Source organism: Vicugna pacos, chromosome 5 (assembly GCF_048564905.1).
Source record: "Vicugna pacos chromosome 5, VicPac4, whole genome shotgun sequence".
NCBI lineage: Eukaryota > Metazoa > Chordata > Mammalia > Artiodactyla > Camelidae > Vicugna > Vicugna pacos.
Genome location: NC_132991.1, coordinates 96415360 through 96435369, shown reverse-complemented (window position 1 = coordinate 96435369; position 20010 = coordinate 96415360). Strand labels below are relative to the sequence as shown.

The following is a 20010-nucleotide window of genomic DNA, read 5'->3' as shown; positions in this document are numbered from 1 at the left end:
CCTGCTCCAGTGGCACCTTGGCCACGTCCACGTCCTCAGGCTGGGGGTGGCCTCTTCCAGGTGTGTCGGGGGGGCTCAACTGTACCCCTTTTCCGTCTCCTTCAGTGTCCTCCCCGCCCCCGGGGTTGATCCCTGTTACTAGTTAACAGTTACTCTATTTGTTTCCCAGTTCAAGTGACTGGTGTATTTTGTCTCCTGACTGGACCTGAATAACTCAGTGCAGACCCTGGAAAACCCCACGGTGTGCACAGCCTTAACGTCTTCTGCCTAGAAAGGACAGCTCTAAAGCTGGGGAGAAAAGAGGCAAATCGGTAGGAAGCCTCCTGCAATTTGTCCAAATGCAAACTGTCTGCACAACTGCACCATGATGGCAGCAGGCGTTGAGCATGACCGGTGAGGCTGGGACGTGGAGGAGCAAGAATGAAACGGACGCCTCTCTCTTGCTAGTCCCCCACTCGAGCCCCCAAGCTCCTCGGGAGAAGCAAGCAAGCCAGCCTCCCAGCGGTTCTCACAGGTGGGGAAGGGGGCGGCCGCCCAGGAACGCAGCATTGGTGTTGAGTTTCCCCACGGGAAGAGGGGCCGAGAGGGGTTTCGGGTGTGAGACACAAGAGCTAAACGTGAAGCGCCCCCGTTAAGGCGAAGGACCCTCAAGTCACCTCACACCAGGCAAGGGCACCTCGAAGAGGACGCTGCGTGAACGAGGCCCCAGGGCCCCATCCCCCTGTGGTGTGAGTCCCCGCGCAGCAGCCAAAGAAGCACCTGCCGTTTCCGGTGAGTTTAGGAGCTGAGCCATCAGCCCGCTCTCCTTCCAGCCCCGGCCTCTCACGGGGGTGAGCTTGGCGGTGAGCCTAGGAGAGCAGCAGCCTCCAGGTGACACCCCTCTCTTCCTCGTCAGCGGGGGCTCTGGGTGGCCTGCCTGTCCTGACGTGTGCCCGTGAGACTCACACCCACAAGGGAACTGCCCGCCCCCAGCCCTGCAGAAGGGAGCCTGCCTGCAAAATCAAACTGGGCCTTTAAAAAGGGCAGCAGGGTCAGTCCGGAACCTCGTTTGCAAAAACACTTGGACAACCAGGGACGACCAGACACTCGGCACCAAACTCCCAAAACACAGGCACCGACCTGGAGGGCCGGGATATGGTAACCCTGAACCTACACCAAAACCACTTGTTAAAAAGGTCAGCGGAACAGGTCTATACATTCATAAAACGCGGAGATTTTGGGAAAAAAAAAAAAAAAGGAAGACAGCAACTACAGAATAAAGAAGGGAAATAAAAAGAAAACTCAAGACTGACCCTTGACAGGAGGCCTGGGGAACCGAATGGTCAGCTGTGTGGAAAGTACACGGAGGTGGCAAGGCGGCAGGGAGACGAGGGGCAGCGAGGGGCCCAGAGGAGCACACAGTGTGGCTGCCATTTCCTCTGGGTCTTGCTGGACTCATTTAAAATCAGAAAATGAGAAATAAAAATGTAAACTCCATTTCAGCAGAACCAGAAGCTGCTGAGCCCTGAGTCCCAGGAGTGGGGGGCAGGCCAGCAGCAGCAGCGGGGGTGGGGTGGGGGGCCCAAGTGGGGGAGGCAGGGGCAACAGAGGTCAGAGGTCAGCAGGGAAAGCCTCCAGGACCCCATGCCCACAGCAAGGGGCACCGCACGGTTTTGGGGTGGGCAACCCACGTTGTTCATTTGCAGACGTGAGCGGAAGAGGCCTCGTGGCCGAGCCCAGGCATGGGCAGGTCAGGCCCTGAGCCGCACAGCAGATGGGGCCATGCTTGGGCACAGTGAGGCTCTGAGAAGGACCCCGCAAACCCACGGCCACCGCCCTGCCGCTGGTCAGAAACAAGGAGTGTTACCACCTTAGCAGCAGCAGGTCTGCTGCTCCACGCAGACGGTCTCTCCACTGATTTCTTTAGATCTTCCTTAATTTCTCTCAGCATTTTTAGTATAGTTTTCAGTGCACAAGTCTTTTTGTTTTGTTTTGTTTTTTCAAATCAACAGTTTCCTTGGAGCTCCTAACATTTGTCTGTTCTGGGCTGCCCTGAACAGGGCACGGCAAGCGGAGCAGTGAAACACAGAGCAGAAATTCCTGGGCTCTCACAGCTGAGCTTCCCGCCTCGTTCCAAGGCCTTCCGCTAGACGCACGAGGCACAGCTGCTAGTACGTGCTCAGGACATTTCAGTAAACACCGCCCCAGACGGAGGCGAGTGATGTTTGTTCTCTAAAGCACATCTTTTCCCTTAACCCTTTATTAAATATAAATGCAAACTGAACAGAGATTCAATTCTTTTATGACTTTACATATATTATGTTCTTTAGGTTTTAGGAAAAAATGCAATGTGAAAAACAGTAAAAAATGTTTTTGTAGCTGGATTCAATATAAATACTCTACAACTGCGATTTAAGTTAAAATATAAGAAAGTGAATGGACAATGCAAAAGGGAGGATCAGACCCTATAAGTGAAAAAATCGGCATATTGTGTCTAATTAGGATTTTATTCTGCTTGCGAATCTGCAGTTATTTTTGTAATTATGGAAAAGTGAAAAGAGAAGGCCTCTCTGGATTAGTCCCTTCGGAGATTTTTTTCTATAAATAAAAAATCCAATTCAAACCCCCCAGGTGACTAATTGGTTTTTCAAAACTCTGCTTTATGGGAGAAAACTCCAGATTTCTCCTTCAAAAAATTAGTAGTTGGCTACCAGGGAGTGTGTAAGTTTTGAGCTTCTCTTGTTAAACACATTCCCGAGCATTTTACCCTTTTCTTGACGCCACTGTAAACGGAACTGTTTCCTTAGTTTCGTTCGGGGTTGCTCCCCACGAGTGCACGAAACGCAACTGACCCTCGTGTGCTGGCCTCGTGTCCCGCGACCCTGTCGAGCTGTTTAGCAGTTCGAACACTTTTCTTCCCTCCTTCTTTGCTTTGGTAGACTCCTCAGTAAGGGTTTCCAGACACATGACAACACAACGCGGACAGTGTCACTGCTTCCTTTCCAGTACGGATTCCTTTTATTTCTTTTCCCCCCTAATTGTCCTGGCTGGAACTTCCAGTACTAAGTTTTAAAAATTCCCTGTAGCTCAGTTTTCTCAAGTATAAAACCAAACTGATCACGACGCTGCTAACGGTGAGGAGGGAACTGCACGGCACACGCAGAGTGCTTCAGGGCCGCTCTCCAAGAGCGCTGAGCACGCCAGGTCGGCCACTGGGTGCACTAAGAAACAAGTCCATGGCAAACGACGCAGCAAGGCTGACAATAAAAGGCTGACACGGTTGTATCAGGCAAACAACAGCCAAAAAATGTAAGGGAACAGGAATTGTGAAGGAAAAGCCCAGCTGGGCTAACAAGCTAACTCACCAATCTAAGTGTAACAAGTGTCGGATTACTGATCTGAGTTCTGCTGGGCTGACTTGTAAATCTGAGTTAATTACTGTTGGTTTGATGATTTCCCTGTTCATGTTTTTTTGCTAGCCAGCTGGATTTTCACAGAGACATATCTGGCCTTGAAATGTTGGTTTCCTGCCTCCCTGCCTCTACTTTTGTGATAATGATGTTGCTAAAGCTGTTCCATGCCTATTGGCTGAATACCCCGAGCTTGTGCTTTACCCTATAAAACCTCACGGGCACGTCTTGGAGGTGCTCAGAGCTTCGGAGCAGAAGCCCCTCTGAGCCCGCCGGCGTAATACATCTGAGTGCTCCAACCCTCCGAGTGGTGCTTGTTTCTTGTGGCCTGTCATTTCCGTAACAGAACTTTACAGAATACATGGTTGAATTGAGGCCAAAAAGGTAGCTGAGACAAAAAAAAAAAAAAAAAAAAAAAAAGCGCATTTTATGAGAGGAAAACAGTGCGTGCCCATCAGCACGCAACTGCGAGCATCTCTGCACCAATTCGCACAGAGTCAGCACTCACAGCACAAAACTACAGGAGGCAAAGAGAAACTGGGCAGTGCTTACATGGCCAGACGGGCCCAGTGACGTGGATGGTGAGTGTGCCCACACGCAGGCAAACACGCACTCAGTCTGCGAGAGGTAACATGGGTGATACAACCAAAACGCCAGAGGTTATTTCCGGGTGGCGAATAATAAAGTTAACTTTTTTCCGCTGCACTGAATTGACTGAATTTTTTCCTGTGAGCATGGACTAATTTTATAATTTGAAAAAACACATTAAAAAAACTTTCTACAGTGTAAAGTGCAAAAAAACCCCCACAAAACCCTATTACTGCGTAAGTCCAGTCAACTTGAAGAATTAGAAATAACAGCATCAATTTCTACACTGCAGGAAATTTATAACAGTAACAACCTGGATTTCCAGAACTTTGTGGCAGCAATTCTCCGACAGGAGTTTGCCCCCTTGCAGTGCTCTTGGGTCTCTCCAACCTGATTCCACCAACCAAGGAAGAACTGGAGACCCTCTGCAGACACTGGTGTTCTCAGCAAGGGCTTATCAGAGCCTCTCAAGATGTGTTTTTGTTCTTTATGTTAACATGCTGATGCGCTCAATTTTGTTAGTACTTATGCATAATTTGTAATTTCGTCTCATAATACAACTCACATTTACAGCTTCACTTAGGCTATGTCTGCATTACTTTCTATGCTTTTAAAAGATGCAGGATTGATGTACATTTAAGCCAAAGGCAAACAGCTTATAAAGCTGATTATCCTTGCTTAGCATGTCTGATTGAAAAGAGGTCAGGTTCCCGCATGTTTTCCAGGACAGCCACGTCTACAGCCCTGAAGTCATTCTGAGCTGTCTTAACTGAAAATCACTTTAATAAGTAAAAAAAGGCTTTTCTTCTGCTACAAAAACCTGACTTCACCAGTTTCCAATATCAAAATATGCAAAAAAGGATGTGGCCACAAATTAGTAAGGATCGAACAAACGCAAAGAATGTAACTACGAGGAAACATTATAAATGCCTAAAAGCAGGACACTAAGAATGCATTTTTCATAATCAGGAATGTTCAATTTATTTTAAAAGACAACTTGGATTCGTCAATGACCCCGAGGCACAAGTCTAGGCTGAAGGTTTTGAGAAGGTTCTTAGCTCCAGGCGGGTGATTAAGGCAGAGGACCAAGGAGGAATTCTGACTCTGTCATCAGAAAAAGCCCTTAAGGAAGGCAGGGACCCCCTGCCACTGTGGCAAAAAGCAGCCAGTCGCAGAAACTACAAACGGCACGCCTAGCAGCAAAACACACGTGCAGAGAACATTCCCGTAACCACAGCCTGGAAGCACCTGCAGGTGTTTCTCGTGCGTCTCTTTAACGACTAGTCAAAATCTCGCTAAAAATGAAAGCCTATGATTACTGCAACCCAGGAGTCGAAGGTTGAGGAGAGTTTTAGAGCTGCCGCCTGGGCCAGCAGCAACGTCTCTGACACTCGCGTTTCCAGAAGAACATGGAGCAGCCTGACGGCGCACAGACGGGCAACTTGAGCTCCTTCTGGGGGTCCTGCGCCCGAGAACGCGGCGGGGACCCCTCCTCACCCAGGTGTGGAGAGAGGAGCGCCTCCCACACCACGTGCCCCCGGACAGCCCCGATCTTCCCTCCAGAGCAGTGGCCCCAGCCGTCTCTGCCCCAAATCTGGCATCACCTTGGTTCTTGGATTTCTGAGCCCATGTCTGCTGCCCCAGCTTCTGAACAAGTCCAGGATGAAACCAGGTCTCACCACACCCCGGCCCTCCTGCCCACACCACATGCTGGGGTAGCCCTGGCCTGGCTCCACCCAGTCACCACGCCCTGGGGCACTTCTGCCCCTGCCATGTGCTGCTCCTTCCACCTGGGACACTGCTTCCGAGAAGAGGGGCCCGCACCCCACCCTGCCTTCCTGCTGAAGAGCAAGCGCTGCACTCCTGCCCCTGTGCACGAAGGGCTCCGTTTTCTCTCGTTTGCCGTCAAGCTCCACCTGCAGGGTGAGAGCCAAGAAGGTGCCGGCTGTCGCCGTCCGCCCCGCCCCCTCGTACCCGCAGCTTCCACAATGGTGCCTGGGCACTGCGCAGGCCTGTCAACACCACCAACCAGCACCGGCCCGCAAGACAGGGGCTCGGCCAGCAGGCCTGTCCAGGCCTTGGGGCCCGGCGCGTCTGCACTTCTGTCCTTTTCCTCACTGTACGCCGCCACTGTCTGTGATGCCTCCAGCATTCTCTGACTGTTAAAAATTCAAATGTGATATATTTACTATTTCCCCAACTCTCAACTTCCTTTTTTTTTTTAACTTCAAATATGGTGTAGAAAAATTGGTAAATTATCTGATAAGGGGTTAAGACTCCGGATATACAGAGAACTCTTAAAACTCAACAACAACAAAACCCAAACAACTCAATTCAAAAATGGGCAAAGGACCTGAACGGATATATCTCTAAAGAAGATGCACAAATGGTCAAGAAGCACGTGAAAAGCAGCCCAGCGTCTGGTCATCAGGAAACGCAAGTTGGAAGCACGGGGAGACCGCAGCCCACACCCACCAGGATAGCTGCTCTCAAAGACAGAAGAGAAGAGATGCGGGAGAGGATGTGGAGAAGGGGAGCCCTTGTGCACGGCTGGTGGGAACGTAAAACGGTGCAGCCACTGTGGAAAACAGTGGGGTGGTTCCTCAAAAAATTAAAAATAGAACTACCGCATGATCCAGCAATCCCACTGCCGAATACATATTCCTAGAAGAAATGAAAGCAGAGTTCTGAAGAGATACTTGCACGTCCACAGTCATAACAGCATCATTTACAGCAGTTGAAACATGGGTGTGACCAACCCAAACGTCTCCCAACATTTGAATGGATAAGCAAAAGGTGGTCTGTGCATACGGTGGAATACTACTCAGCCTTAAAAAAGGAAGGGAATTCTGACACCTGCTACAACGTGGATGAACCCTGGGCACAACCCAGCTGGTGGCAGGACCAAGGTGGGCAGAAGGCAGCTGGTGACAGATCCCACAACCGCTGCGTGGGGCAGGGCACCCATGGCCGACTGCAGAGAAGAGACCCAGGAGGGGCCACAGGAAGCACAGGGTGGCTGGACAGGAGGGGAAGGGGCAGGGACACTGAGAGGGACCCTGTGTGGACGAAGAAAGCAAAATGGCATAACCAGCTTCTAGAGCAGCTCCCGGATCTGGGCAGGGCTGAAGTGGGCGCATCCCACAAGCAGAACCGGCGCCGGGAGCGTGTCCTGGAGAGACCCCCATGCGCACTGGCGACACGTGGGAATGCCCAGTATCCTGACACCGGGCACGAGCTCAGTGCTTCAGAGGCCCCAGAGTGTGCCAGGGCCTCCGGGTCGGCAAGGGAGGCAAGGTGTCTGGCTGGACAGCTGAGGGAGGGAGGACTCAGGGCCCTTGTGGCCTCTGGGAACAGCCCTCACCTGCCTGGAGGCCCCAGCAGGGGCAGACATGCTCGGACATCATCCTGCCCTGGGCTGCAGGTACAGGTGGGGCCTAGAGAGAACCGGCTGCCAGACGTGGAGCAGGGCACCTCCTCACACGATTGGGGGTTAGGACTGAGGTTTAAAACTTGGTCTAACCTGCCCCACATGGCACGTCTTCAGAGAGAGAGAAGGAAGCCGGCTGCAGAAAGGAGGGCCGAGCAAAAGGCCTGGAGGAGAGACGATCAGCAAGCGTCACCCTCGAGCAGGCATCTCCTTGTGGGGAGCTGGCCAAGAAGTAGGCGTCTGAGAGTCCTGGGAAGGGACGGAAACTGAAGGGGAGCCAAGGGTCAAAGGCCAAACCAGTGAAGCAAGCAGAAGTCCAGCTCTTCTAGGACAAGAGAACCAGGCTCCGATAGGAACGAGAGCATCACGGGGCGGGTGCGGGGCTCACGGCTCAGAGGCACAGCTGCTGCCTGTGTCCGCTGGCAGCTCATTCAGCCTCCGCTTCCATCTCCTGCGGGGACGCCAAGGCCACAAGCCCCCACGTGTCTCAGGTGCTGGAGAAATGGCGTAACAAGTCACGGCAACCCGTCAGCAAACCTCATGTCTGCGACCCTCTGCTGAGGACCCACGTGACTCTGCTGCTCTCCGCTACTCAGCCGTGGGTGGGGCTTTCACGGGGGGAGTTCCCGATTCTTCTGCATCTGCCATCGGTCAGCACGGCTGCGCCATCTAACAAAGACTGTCCAACCGACCTGCAGGTGTGTGCGTACGTGCGTGTGTGGGCACGTGGGTGCACACTGCAGCCAGCACGGGGAGCCTGGACACCACAACTGGGTAACTAAGGAGACAAGGGTCCACACTGCTGCCCAGTAACCACCCTGCCACATCCCTGGGCATCGGGGTCAGAAAAACAGAACAACTTCCAAGACGGAATCATAGGTTTCAAAAGCTGGGCAAATCACATAACAGTCATATATGCTAGAGACACGTAAGAGTGTGTGCAGAAAGCCCACATTATCCCATATTTCAGATGCCAAATTACCAACTTTTCTTCTGAGATCAGACCAAAATAAGTTCTAAGCGGTTTATCTGCCATATTCAGGGTGCTCGTGTGGGAGCAATGACAAACATCTGGCCATGATACTCTCTGGAATTCTGGCTATTTCTTCCTGGCCAGAGAAAAAACATTAAGTTTTTACTGGAAGAGCAACTGCCGGTCCTCCAGCACGGACTTCACGACGGACACTCTGCCCTCCCACTCGCCACACATTTAAGCTGAAGCTTTTGCACCTCTTGAAGGAAAGAAGGGCCACTCTAAAAATTCTGAGTGTGTTCAAGGAAGGGGAGTGTGAGCAGACAGCACAAGGACAAAGAACGCTCCCCCGCAAATTCACGGAACTGGGGCCCTGCCGGGGGGTGCTCACTCGCCCCAGACGCTCTGTCACGAAACTCCACTCCTTCCACACGCCGACCCCCAGACACAGAAAGCTGTGATCCACGTCACTTCCTCCGCCGGCCGTGAGCGACCAGCGACTGTGCAGCTCTGGGGACCCCCCCCCACCAGTGCAGGAGCCACCGCCCTGGGAAGGATGGAAGTCGCAGGCCGACCCCCCTGCATGGCCCCCGGGACAGCGGGTGCATCTCCCACCAGAGAGGGCCTGGAGCGGAAGTGTCTCTACTCCTCGACTTTGCACACACGAGTTCCAGATGGTTTCTGGAACAGCTCAGAGAAAAAGGCTTTCTCGAGTGAGACCAGACTTCTAATTTCAAAACCACAGAATTCATTTAGTTAACTGAAAACAAATCATGACTTGATCAAAAAACTGGCTACTGACCAGCCTTCGAGGAGCTAAGAACCCTGTCAAAAAATGTCGAACATCACTTAAAATAGGACACAGCTGAAGCCGACCCCACAGCCTCGCCCTGCTCCCGCCGGCCCTCCCTCCCTTCTCAGGGCCACTGCTGCAAACGCCCTCCTCACAGAAGAAGTATTTTCCTGCAACTGGTAATCAAAACGAAGGTCCACCACGTGCATCCTACGGCGCTGCCGTACGTAACCCGAACAAGCGTACGTTTGTTGCAGCAAATGATTTGTGTGGACGAGGTAATCATAGATTCCGGTGATTACTTACAAATGAGGTAAATGTTGACTTTAGCACATGGTGTGGATAAAAGTCCCTATAAATGCACAAGACAATGCCACGCGAAACTTTAAAATGTCAGACTTTTACAAGGAGCTTCTGCCTCTTGCCAGCCTCCTCCCCAGGCTCCCCAGGGCCCTCGGCTGTACTGTCTCTGTGGTCCTCACAACTCAGGGCGTGGAAACTTCACTCCTCACAACGTGTGGCAGGTCGGCTCAGCGAGAGGCTCAGCTCATAATCCATCCAAGGAACCACCCCCAAAGACAATTTTTAATGGTACAACTCTCATGTTTTTACAGCCATTAAAGTTTTTACCTTCTTTAGCCATTAAAATTTTTAAAAATTTCCTCTTAAGCCGCAATGAGATACTACGTCACACCTCCTGGGATGGCTGGAACCAAAAAGTCAGGTAATAATACGTGTCGGTGAGCATGTGGAGAAATCGGAGCCCTCATAGTAGCTGGTGGGATGCAAGACGGTGCAGCCACTTTGGAAAGCAGTCTGTCAGCCCCTTAAACAACACGGAGTTACTGCACAGCCCAGCAGCTCCGCCCCTAGTACCTGCCCAAGATAAAGGCAAGCACATGCCCACACAAGATCGTGTGCACGAATGTCACGGCAGCCAGAACGTGGAATGCCCGCCAGCTCGTGAATGGACACACGGTGAGCCATGCAGTGGGACGTTACTGCCCATAAAGAGCAAGCAGCGCACGGCACGCGTGAGGCATGACGCCAAGTCAAAGCAGCCAGTCACAGGAGACCACAAACAATTCCACTGAGACGACACGCCCACAGCAGTGACATCTGTGGAGACAGAGAGCAGGTGACTGTGTGCTCAGAGCTGAGAGGAGGGGCGTGGAGGCCTCGGGGACGGGAGGTGCCAGCTAAAGGGTGGGGGTTTCTCTGTGAGGTGATGAAAACATTCTGGAATTGACTGTGGTGATGGTTGTGCTTATCTGCGAGTGTATTAAAAACCACCGAACGGTACACTTCAAGTACGTAACTGTCCGCTTCTGTGAATTATATCTCAGTGAAGCTGTTAAAGAGTTTCAGCTCAACTTTACCTGTCAACACTGTTACAAAGCAGACCCTGGCTTCCAGCTTCAGACCAGCTTGCCTTGTGGGCAGCACGTGTTTTCTGGGTCTAGAAGGAAGAGCGGAGGACCAGCCCCTGGAACCCGTCAGCCACCGCCCGGCTGCCCTGCCCGCAGTCCCGGCTCTCGGAGCACCTTTGGTTGCTGTGGGGCCTGCACTGGTGGGAAACCAAGTTCACGGGCACAGTCTCGGGGCGGGAGACCGAACAGAACTGAGACCGCAGACAGAGCGCGCCCTTTGCAAAAGGCGCAGCGAGGGAGCGTGTAATGTGTTGGGGACAAGCATGAATCGCTGAGTCACAGACTCCACCTGCAAAGACAGGCACCAGCAGGCAGGGCCACCGTGCACTCTCACTGAGGCAAAATACACCATTTCAAAAATGACGAAATGTCAAAATTCTTCCCTAAGTTAAAAAGGTCCCTTAAGAATAAAACTTCAGTGTCAAACAGGGGGTCCTGCACCCTCCGCGCAAGCCAGCGCTGTGGACCGTCTGTGCATGACAGGTCGTACCAGCACGTCAGCCCTGCCGGCTCACAGACACTACTGCTTAAAACCTGAGAAAAATAAACCAAAGAAGTACACAGTAAGACAGCTGTAGGTGCCCTGGAACCCGAAAGAAAGAAAACACTTGAATCCTGAAGGTCAGAAAACACAGCTTTACAGGGAAAACCAGAAACACTCGAAGAAAGCCTGTTGCCTAACCTAACCTTCGACTGCGTTCATTCAGCGCACACTTACTGGCCCGATCCAAACGCCGAGGCAGGCCTCCCAGATCCAGCTTCCCAGGAGGAGGGGCCGCAGGACTCTGGGGCAGGAAGCGTGTGCCACAAACAGACCCGCCCGGCCAGGGACCTCACTGCCCTGCACTGAGCCCACACCACCTACAGCTGCAATAGCAAACTCACCTGACCGCAGCAGTCCCTCGGTTCCAACATAAAGGGCAGGGGTGGGGTCAAGGCACAGAAGACCCCTGGACGAGTGACAGTGGACAGTGCTGGAGGCCCAGGGAGCGACCAGCCTTGAGCTGTGCATCTCTGGGGTCTGTGCGCTGTGGCCCCAGAGACATGGGGAGAGGGACAGGGCACACCTGCCTTCCCAGGCAGCCCCTTCCGAGGGCTCTGGGGTGGAAGCTCTGGGGAGGGCGCTCTGCATGCTCGGTATGGCCCCCCCAAGTCGTCATCTGGCAAAGCCGCCCAGCCTACCGACATCAGATACCAGAGCTTCAGAGACACTTTCTTTCCACAGACTGTGTTCCTGACTCGGAGCAAGAGCTGCTGGGACAGCCTGCAGGTCACAGATGCCGTGGGGCACCCCCACCCAAGTGGCCCCACTTCTCCACCCCTTGAATCTGGACAGGCCTGGCAGCCTGCCGTGGTCAGTAAAGGCTGGTGGGAGCCCCAGGGCATAAATCCCAAGCCGAGACCGCGAGGGACATGCAGCTCCCACTTCTGAGGACACTTGCACCACCGTGCGAACAAGGCCAAGCTGGCTCCCTGGAGAGCGAGGCTCCGGTCGGGGCCCCAGACGTGTGCAAGGCCACCCTAGACCACTCAGCCCTCTGAGCCAGCCCGGACTGGGAGAACCTCCCAGTCAACACTCAGACATGCAGAAATATTAAATATTTGTTGTTTTAAGTTACTAAGTTTTTGGATAGTTTGTTACTTAGCAAATCTAACTGACACAGTTGCGGACGACAGGGTACGTAGAAGTGGAATACAACCCACTTATCAAAAAATACACTGAGTTTTAACTCCCTCCAAAAAGTGCGCATCGGGCTAACACGACTTCAACAGGGCCTACCCCACTCAGGGTGCACACCAGCAACCTGATTCGCCAACTTCTGCCGGCGCACCATAGCACCAAGCCCGATGGCGCCGTCTGGACAACAGAAGCCACCTCATTCATTAAAACTTTGACAGGCTCTTTGTATTTTGAACCTTTACAAAATGCTACCTCTGATTTGAAAGTGAATTTCTCAGAGAAGGACTACATCTTATTTGTAACTTGACAATAAATGTCTGCTTTTTTCTTTTTGGGTCCCAGGTTTAGCTGATAAAAACCATTAAGATGGACAAAAAAGGATGCTCTGAAAATAAACCCTAAATAATGCAATCCTTTCCTTTTCTTCCTTCCTTCTTGCTTTTTTTCTTTCAAAAAATTTGAGCCCGTTTTAAGCCTAGATCATAGCAAATGTGCTCACTGCAGGATGATCACATGGTGGATTTTCTTCCTGACATTTGTCTGGAAGCGACCTGGGAGCCCAACGAACCCCCAGACCTTTGCCCCGTTTCCTACAGGTGATTCGTCAGAGCACTGCGTGAGACAGGAAGCGCTGTCGGAGCACCGGCAGCCACCCCGGCTCTCCAGAGTTCAAAGGCGGCCTGTCTCACACCACCTTCCCTGCCAAGGCTGCCTCTTGCAACACAGGGGTGACGGGGGAAGTTGGACAGACAGGTCCTGCCAGTTCCAAGTACTGCTGCCCTGATGAAGCAGCACTCATTCAACTCCTCCTCAAGTAAGGCCTTAAAGGAAGCACTCAGGGCTCCTTGAGTTCAGACACTAAGAATCGGGCCCTGGGTAGTGCTATCAAACACTCACGCAAGAGGGGACAGTGCACCCTGGGCTCCAAGCAAGGGGGCACCTCCACTCCCCCAGCTCCCAGCAGCCTCTTGCTCCCCACCCTCCCTCCTCTGCGCCCCCTCCCATGCAACGACTCCGCCTTCAGGAACTGCCAGAACCTCAAGGAAGTTTCCTTTGAGGCTCCTCACTGCCCGGCCCACTGCTCAATCATCTTGTTTTCTGTGTAGCATCCTGCCTTCTCCACAGACATCCCCAAGGACAAATGAATCTCCTGCTCAAGTTTAAGTTCATTCTCTTGTCTTTACTTTTGTGACTTTAAGAGCAGGAAAAAGCTTCTAAATGCATTAAACTAATATAAAAATATTAGAAAAATATATTTATGCATTACTTGTGAAAATAAGTAAGTAATTTTTAAAAAGAACATTTGAATGCCATTTAGAAAACCAGAGAAAGTGTTTTCTAATGTTTGCTATATTCAGCTACTTTCGCCAACCTTATCAGAGCAACCTATTATTGGGGAATCTTCAAAATAAAAATTTTATTACTGCTGACCTAGAAAAACAAGTTCTTTGTTAGCACTGTGCAAATCTCCTTTGTGCCAGGCTCTCCGCGAGGGGAGCTCAGTTCTCACCCAGCCATCCCAAGCAGGGGACAGGAGTCACCCCCACATTCAGATGAGGACGTGGACACGAGGGGCTAAGGCACAGCCCTGGCCCAGGAAGGGTGGCTCAGCGAGCAGGTCCTGGGCGGCGACAGCCTGGCTCCAGCCCACGCTCTGCAGCCCGCAGCCGACCTCTCGAAGCAGAAGAATATGAGGACCATTTTACATCAGAATTTGAATGGAAAGACAGGAGAACACACTGAAGGGAGAAATGCAGACACACTGTTCTCAAGGGCTTGGCTGTGTTACTAAAGCCACTCCTGGTCGACCTGGTAAACAGGCACCACCTAACCAGCGAGATGGAATTTTGCACATAACACTTGACTTCCAGAAAAGGTCAGGAGTCATGCCTCCAGGACGCATGCTCTCACCTCGACGTCAAACACTTCCACGGTGTCGTCCAGCAGCTGCACCCGGATGTGCATCCTGGCCGGGGTCCGCACCGACGCCGCCGACGTGGGGGTCTGCCCGGGCTCGAGGGTGCTGACGCCCGCGGGGGTCTGGGCACCCAAGCGCGTCCCTGGGGTCTGCAGGGCCCTGTACGTCCCTTCGGTCTCCCCCATTCTTCACCAGCGGAGTGAGGGTACACTGAAACGAACAAGAAACCCGAACCACCACCACCAGTTACTGAGATGTTAAAAGAAAGTAAGAACATTGCAGAGACATGGGAATTCTCCGTGCTTTTTTGCATTCTGTGGGTCTTAAATTATGTCAAAACACAGATTTAAATGGTATTACCTGCCACGCACACGTGGGTTGGTGAGCCTAGAACACTAACAAGCACCACCCCAGAACAGTGTTTCCTGGGCGCCCTGCAGGCAGCAGGCAGCAGGCAGCACATACACCCACTTAATCCACGAAGCCTGATGAACGAGCCACTTCACCACTGCTCACCAGGGAGGGAGAGGCCGGCAGATGGCCTGGGGTTCCCCGGCCCACCTTCCCTCCGCCAGCCAGACACTCACGTGCTGACCGCATGTCCTAAGTGCCGGGCAGCGGCTCTCAGCAGAGCTCCTCGGGCACACGGCACAAGCTGCACGGTCGGGGCCCTCCTCTGCTGACTCGGGGGGACGTGCCAAGGAAAGCAGACAGACAGCCAGGTTTGTCCCGGCCAGCTGTGCCCTCCTCGGGTGTTCGGGTTGCGTCTCACAGGCCAGAGTGGGTGCCACCAGGGCTCCAGGAGGTGATTTCAGACCTGGCACCGATGGCCACCGACGCCAGCCTGGCAAGTGTCGTGAAGGGCATAGACCTGGTGTCAGGTCTTTGCTGCATGCACCATGCCCCAGTCTCACCCTCACAATAACCTTGTTGCCATCACAGCCACCACCACCGAACAGATGATGACACTGAGGGTCTGAGAGGGTCAAGGAGCCGGCCCGGGGAGACGCTCGTGCTCTTTTCAACCTTTGCTGGGCCAGCGGAAAGGTCTCCTGGTTTCAGCTACTAAGTTGAACAGAGCCAATCGCTTCATCGTTTTTAACAAAGAAAGAGCAGGCTACGTATCACCCAGAATCTACTAACACTGTTCGCTTTTAATTATACTTATTAACACAGTTACCTTCTATTTACGGCATATTTCCTTCTTAAATGTTTATTTACACATGAAAGTCAATTTAAAGAAAAATACTTAGCAGTGGAACAGCGTGGCAGAAACAAATGCCACGTGTTTAACCAGGAAAGCACACAGCGGCCGTGAAGCTCGAAAAGCTTCTCAGTGACCTGCTGCCAAGCAACCCCCACCGCACACGTCCACCCTGCTCAGAAGAGGCCTTCCCCACCGCGCGGGGGAGGACTTCCACGCGTGTCTGACTTATCAAACAAGCCAACGGGAGACAAGGAAGCGGAAGCCCCTGGGAAAGGGGAACCGTGAGCAGCATGAGGATGAGGACGGCATCACGTGGCCAAGTCTGCTCCCTCCCAGCTCCTGCCACCCAACAGCTGGCCCCGCGCCGGCTGGCACTCGGGTCGCCTCGCGCACGCTGGCACACAGGGGGCACACGCTGGGCACACGCTGGCAGTCACTGACCACCCTCAGAACCCTCTCTCTGGGCTGCACGCCCCCGGGAGCAGGGGTCAAATTCTCACTCTAAGTGTCTGCTAAGCATTTACTGCGTCACCGTCCCAGGCATCCAGGAGCCTGGGCTACCCCACTGCACACGGCACCACGCAGACCATGGAGACCAAGGTCATGGACAGACCACGATTCAGGGGCCCTGTCTTCACGCTGCTTGCTGCCAGGAGACACGTGAGGCTCTGAGGACCACAGACACGAGCCTTTTCATTTTAATTTCATAAACGTGACCAGTTCACGTGAAAGTGAGGGGTGTGAACAAAGGCGACCCCCACCCTCAGGGCGACTCAGCGTGAAGACAGGAGGAAGGAGCTCTGGCCAGCTCACAGCACCTCCCCGACCTTCTCAAACAGGTCACGGGTGGCCCCTCTGGGCACTGCCGAGACCCCCCCTTTCAAGCGAAGCTACGCGTCTCAAGACACACACACAACCGAGACCTTCTGAAGCCGCTTCTGCTGTTTACTCCACTGTGTGACTGTCATGTATATTTTTCACAGTAATTTTAGATGGACAAAATTTCTTCAGGTTCTTTCTCTTCTACTTATTGTAAGAAAGTTATGTCTAAGCACACACTTCTTTAAAAAACACGAGTGAGACTAACCTACGGTGTCCAAGGGCACATTCGGGTGCGAAGGCGCAAGAACACATAAGGGGTTCTCCCTGCAAGAGCTGGGGCTGCGGTCCCTGGGGGGGTGCCCAGGGCAGGGGTCTCAGGCGGCTGGCACAGTTCCGCCACAGACTGGACAGTGTCCACCTTATCATTCATTAATCTGTACGTTTGATTCATGCGGTTTTTCTGTATCTGCATTTATTTTATAGTAAAAATAGAAAACAGCACACTTTTAATTGAACGTTGTTTCATCTTCTCTTAAGAACAAGAGACACGTCAGACAAACGGAAAAAACAGTCATCTTGGCTCAAAGGATCCTCAACTGTGGCTCGTGAGGGGTCTGCACACCCTCTGAGCAGCAGCCTCACCTCCACTTGCCTTTCCCTGATCTGAAGGAAGACATCGGCACGTCTGAGGCTGAGACTCAACCACAAGACACCCTCATCCCAGAGGTCCCACCGAGGAAGACAAGTTCACCGAAGAGCAACGAGCCCACGAGATGGCCTCCTGCTGCTGTTCCAAAGACAGCCTGTCTGCTGTTACACGCAGCAGCGGGGCACAACCACCCATCTAGTAGTCACTCAGTTTTAAGTTTAAGAAAGTCTAGAAAGGAAGGAATTTAACCGAAGAGGGACATGCAGCCCCAGTGCTGTGACTTAGTGAATCTTGGTTTCAAAGTCAGTGGATGGTCTACTGATCGATTCTGGAACGAGCAGCACAGTCGAACGCTTCCTGCAGAAACGTGAGGTCGGGCGCTCACCAGCCACGGCCCAGCCTCCTCCTCCCCGAAGAACAAGAGGGAAAATGTGCGCTGACCCTGCCTTACGAAATTACATCCTAACAGAAGTTACTTTGTTTTGCTTCGTGTGCTTATAGATAAACATTAAAAAGGGGAGAACGTCAAACTACACTAGAAACACAGCATGGCCGCTCTCGGCCCGCAAGCCCCGCAGCTCGAGATGTCAGGTGCCAGCCCCTGCTCACTCCTCTGCTGCTCAGACTGTTCCAGAGACCCAGAAGGAATCGGCGGGGTCGAGACCCTGGGACCTGCACAGGACCCTGGTTTGTTCTCCCTTCTTTCTTCCATGTGAATGAAATGTTCTGCAGTCTTCACTCCTGAAGATATTTCTGGCGGCTGGATCCAATCCCCACCACCGACGCTCGGTGCTCCGCACCTCAGGCGCCTCCTGTGCACATACTCTTATTTAATAAAAAATGCAAAACTACTTTGTGACATACTTTCTACCTTGAAGCTGGAAAAATTTGGCTCAAAAGTCTGCCAAGGCTTTGACGACGATGTGCCGATGCAGGTTTGTAGTGGAGGTACCCCCGGGCTGTGCTGGGAACCAGGAGGCTGTGCGTGTCGGGGGTGGAGGGGCAGAGGGGAAATTTCTGAAACACCCACTCAATTTCGCTGTGAACTTAAAACTGTTCTAAAAAATAAAGTCTATTTAAAAAAAAAGAAAGAAACAGTTTGCCACAGAATGTACAGCTCAGAAGTGACAGAGCCAGGACGCAAGCCCAGCCCGGATGTGGCCGCCAGGCCACCTCCCCTGAAAAACCAGCACACGGCTCCGGGGACAAGCATGGTCCGCGTGGTCCACCGTCAAGGAAGCTGGCTAAAATCTCCGTCGTGTGAAAAACGAAAAGCAAACAAAAACAAAACCCAGCCACCTCCCTTGACATATTCTGGGTGCCTCTTTCAGGAGGATCAAAACACACACCTGTGCACTGGCCGCCTGAGGAAGCAGACGGAACACGGCACTCACCGGCCCTTTCTCTGCGGACGGCGGTCAAGCAGAATTCTCACTAGCGGTGCCTTGCCTGGGCCGCGTCACTCGCCGCAGCGCAGCAGGAGACGGGCCCTTTGCGTCCCTTTCTAATAAGCACAACTGATTTTTCAGACCAAGCAACTCAGCCATTCAGTCAACGTAAGGAATTGGAGAAAAAATGTCAAACTTGTGCTGCCAGGCAAGCCCTCAAAGCTCCGAGGAGAAAAGGCGCCGGACTGGGGGCCCCGGGGCCTCTGCACGCACGGGGACTGCCCTGCCCGCCTGAACACACCTCCCCCAGGACGCTGCTCTGCCGTCTGCTGGAGGCCCATGTGGCCAGAGCATCAAGAAAGCAGGTTTGGCACCGGAAGCCTGGGGAGAAGGCCCTGCAGGTCTCACCTGCACACACTGCCTCACCTGTGCGACCCCCCGAGGCCTGTGACACCCCCCATCCTGGGCAATGCTGTCCCTCAAACACCAGGGAGGGGCGGTCGTCCACCTCGAGTCCTGGTGTGGGGAGGGCAGCTCACACAAACGGAAAGGTGTCCACCACGCTGTGATTAGGAAAAAGGCCAAACAAATGAAAAGGCAGGCGCTGTGGGAGAGGAGGAAGGACGCAGCGGAAGCCTGGGGGCAGGGGCGTGTGTGTAAATCCAACCCCACTCTGCCCTTAGCCAATGCTCACCCCACCACTCCCAGCCCCAGCTTTTATTCTGGAAAATGCCCTGCGATGGGTGGAGGTGGTGGTTAATCAGATCCTTTTCAATACTAATGACTCTGTGATAAGACAGCTCCATGTGAAAACAAAATGGTACGTGATGTGTTCTAGATTCCAAATAATTCATAGAACCTAGTAGCAAAAATTAAATAAACTTCATAAAATCACCTAGCCTCATCCCCGCACCTCACCTTCACCACAAGGAGGAAGATCGCCCTCAGACAACAGGCCCCCAGACTATGTGGGCAGAGTCCAGAGAGAGGACGTCAGACATGAGTGACGTCTGCAAGCCTGCAGTCTTTCTTTTACTCCCTAGGCTTTTAGAAGAAGTGCCTGAACACTGAGCAGATTTCACCACTATAGACCTTCTGCCATCAGGTACTCTGACTTTACGATAAGCAAAATTCTATTAACCGAAAAATAAAGTTTTAAGAGCTGAAATGAACTTGAGTAGCTGACTCTCAATGTTTTGGGTGTGAAGCTGCTCAACTTACCACCGAGTCTTCCCAGGCAGAAGCAGGGAGATCTCCACCTGCTTCTTCGGTGTGAAAGGGCGTGAAAGCCAGGAGCAGAGCAGGTGCGCAGCACGCACACTTAGGTTAAAGGGGTGAACAAAGTGGGGAGGGGTGCTCTAGCGGGAGAGCACATGCTCAGCCTGCACGGGGTCCTGGTTCGATCCCCAGCCCCCCTCAAAAATACATAAATAACTAAACTTAATTACCCCCCAAAAGGACGAACATAAACATGCTTGTGCATGTATCTGAACGACAATGGCTGGACAAACCAAATCCAAGCAGCTTCAGCGGTGAGGGGGCGGAGGGGAACCTGCTTCTCGGAGTACCCGTCCATCGACGGGGGAACCTGTCAGTGTTCTCACATGACTAGAAGGCAAAATTAAACCCAACAAAATGAGACAAATGATCCTAGGTGTACACTGACATGGCGCTGAGCCACGAAGGGCAGTATTCCAAGTGACTGGAAGTCCAGGAACGTCAGCAGAGCCCAGCACTAGTGA

At 52.7% G+C, this 20010-nt stretch overlaps 1 protein-coding gene across 3 annotated transcripts in view; it reads right to left on the bottom strand.

Moving 5' to 3' along the window:
• The window catches only part of FARP2 (FERM, ARH/RhoGEF and pleckstrin domain protein 2), an 80026-nt gene that overhangs the window by 52292 nt on the left and 7724 nt on the right, over positions 1 to 20010 (bottom strand). For all 3 annotated transcript variants that reach the window (XM_072962033.1, XM_072962034.1, XM_072962035.1), the window contains exon 2: positions 14196 to 14412. In XM_072962033.1, the coding sequence (XP_072818134.1) occupies positions 14196 to 14387 (192 nt within the window). In that variant the 5' untranslated portion in view covers positions 14388 to 14412. The remainder of the gene's footprint in view (positions 1 to 14195; positions 14413 to 20010) is intronic.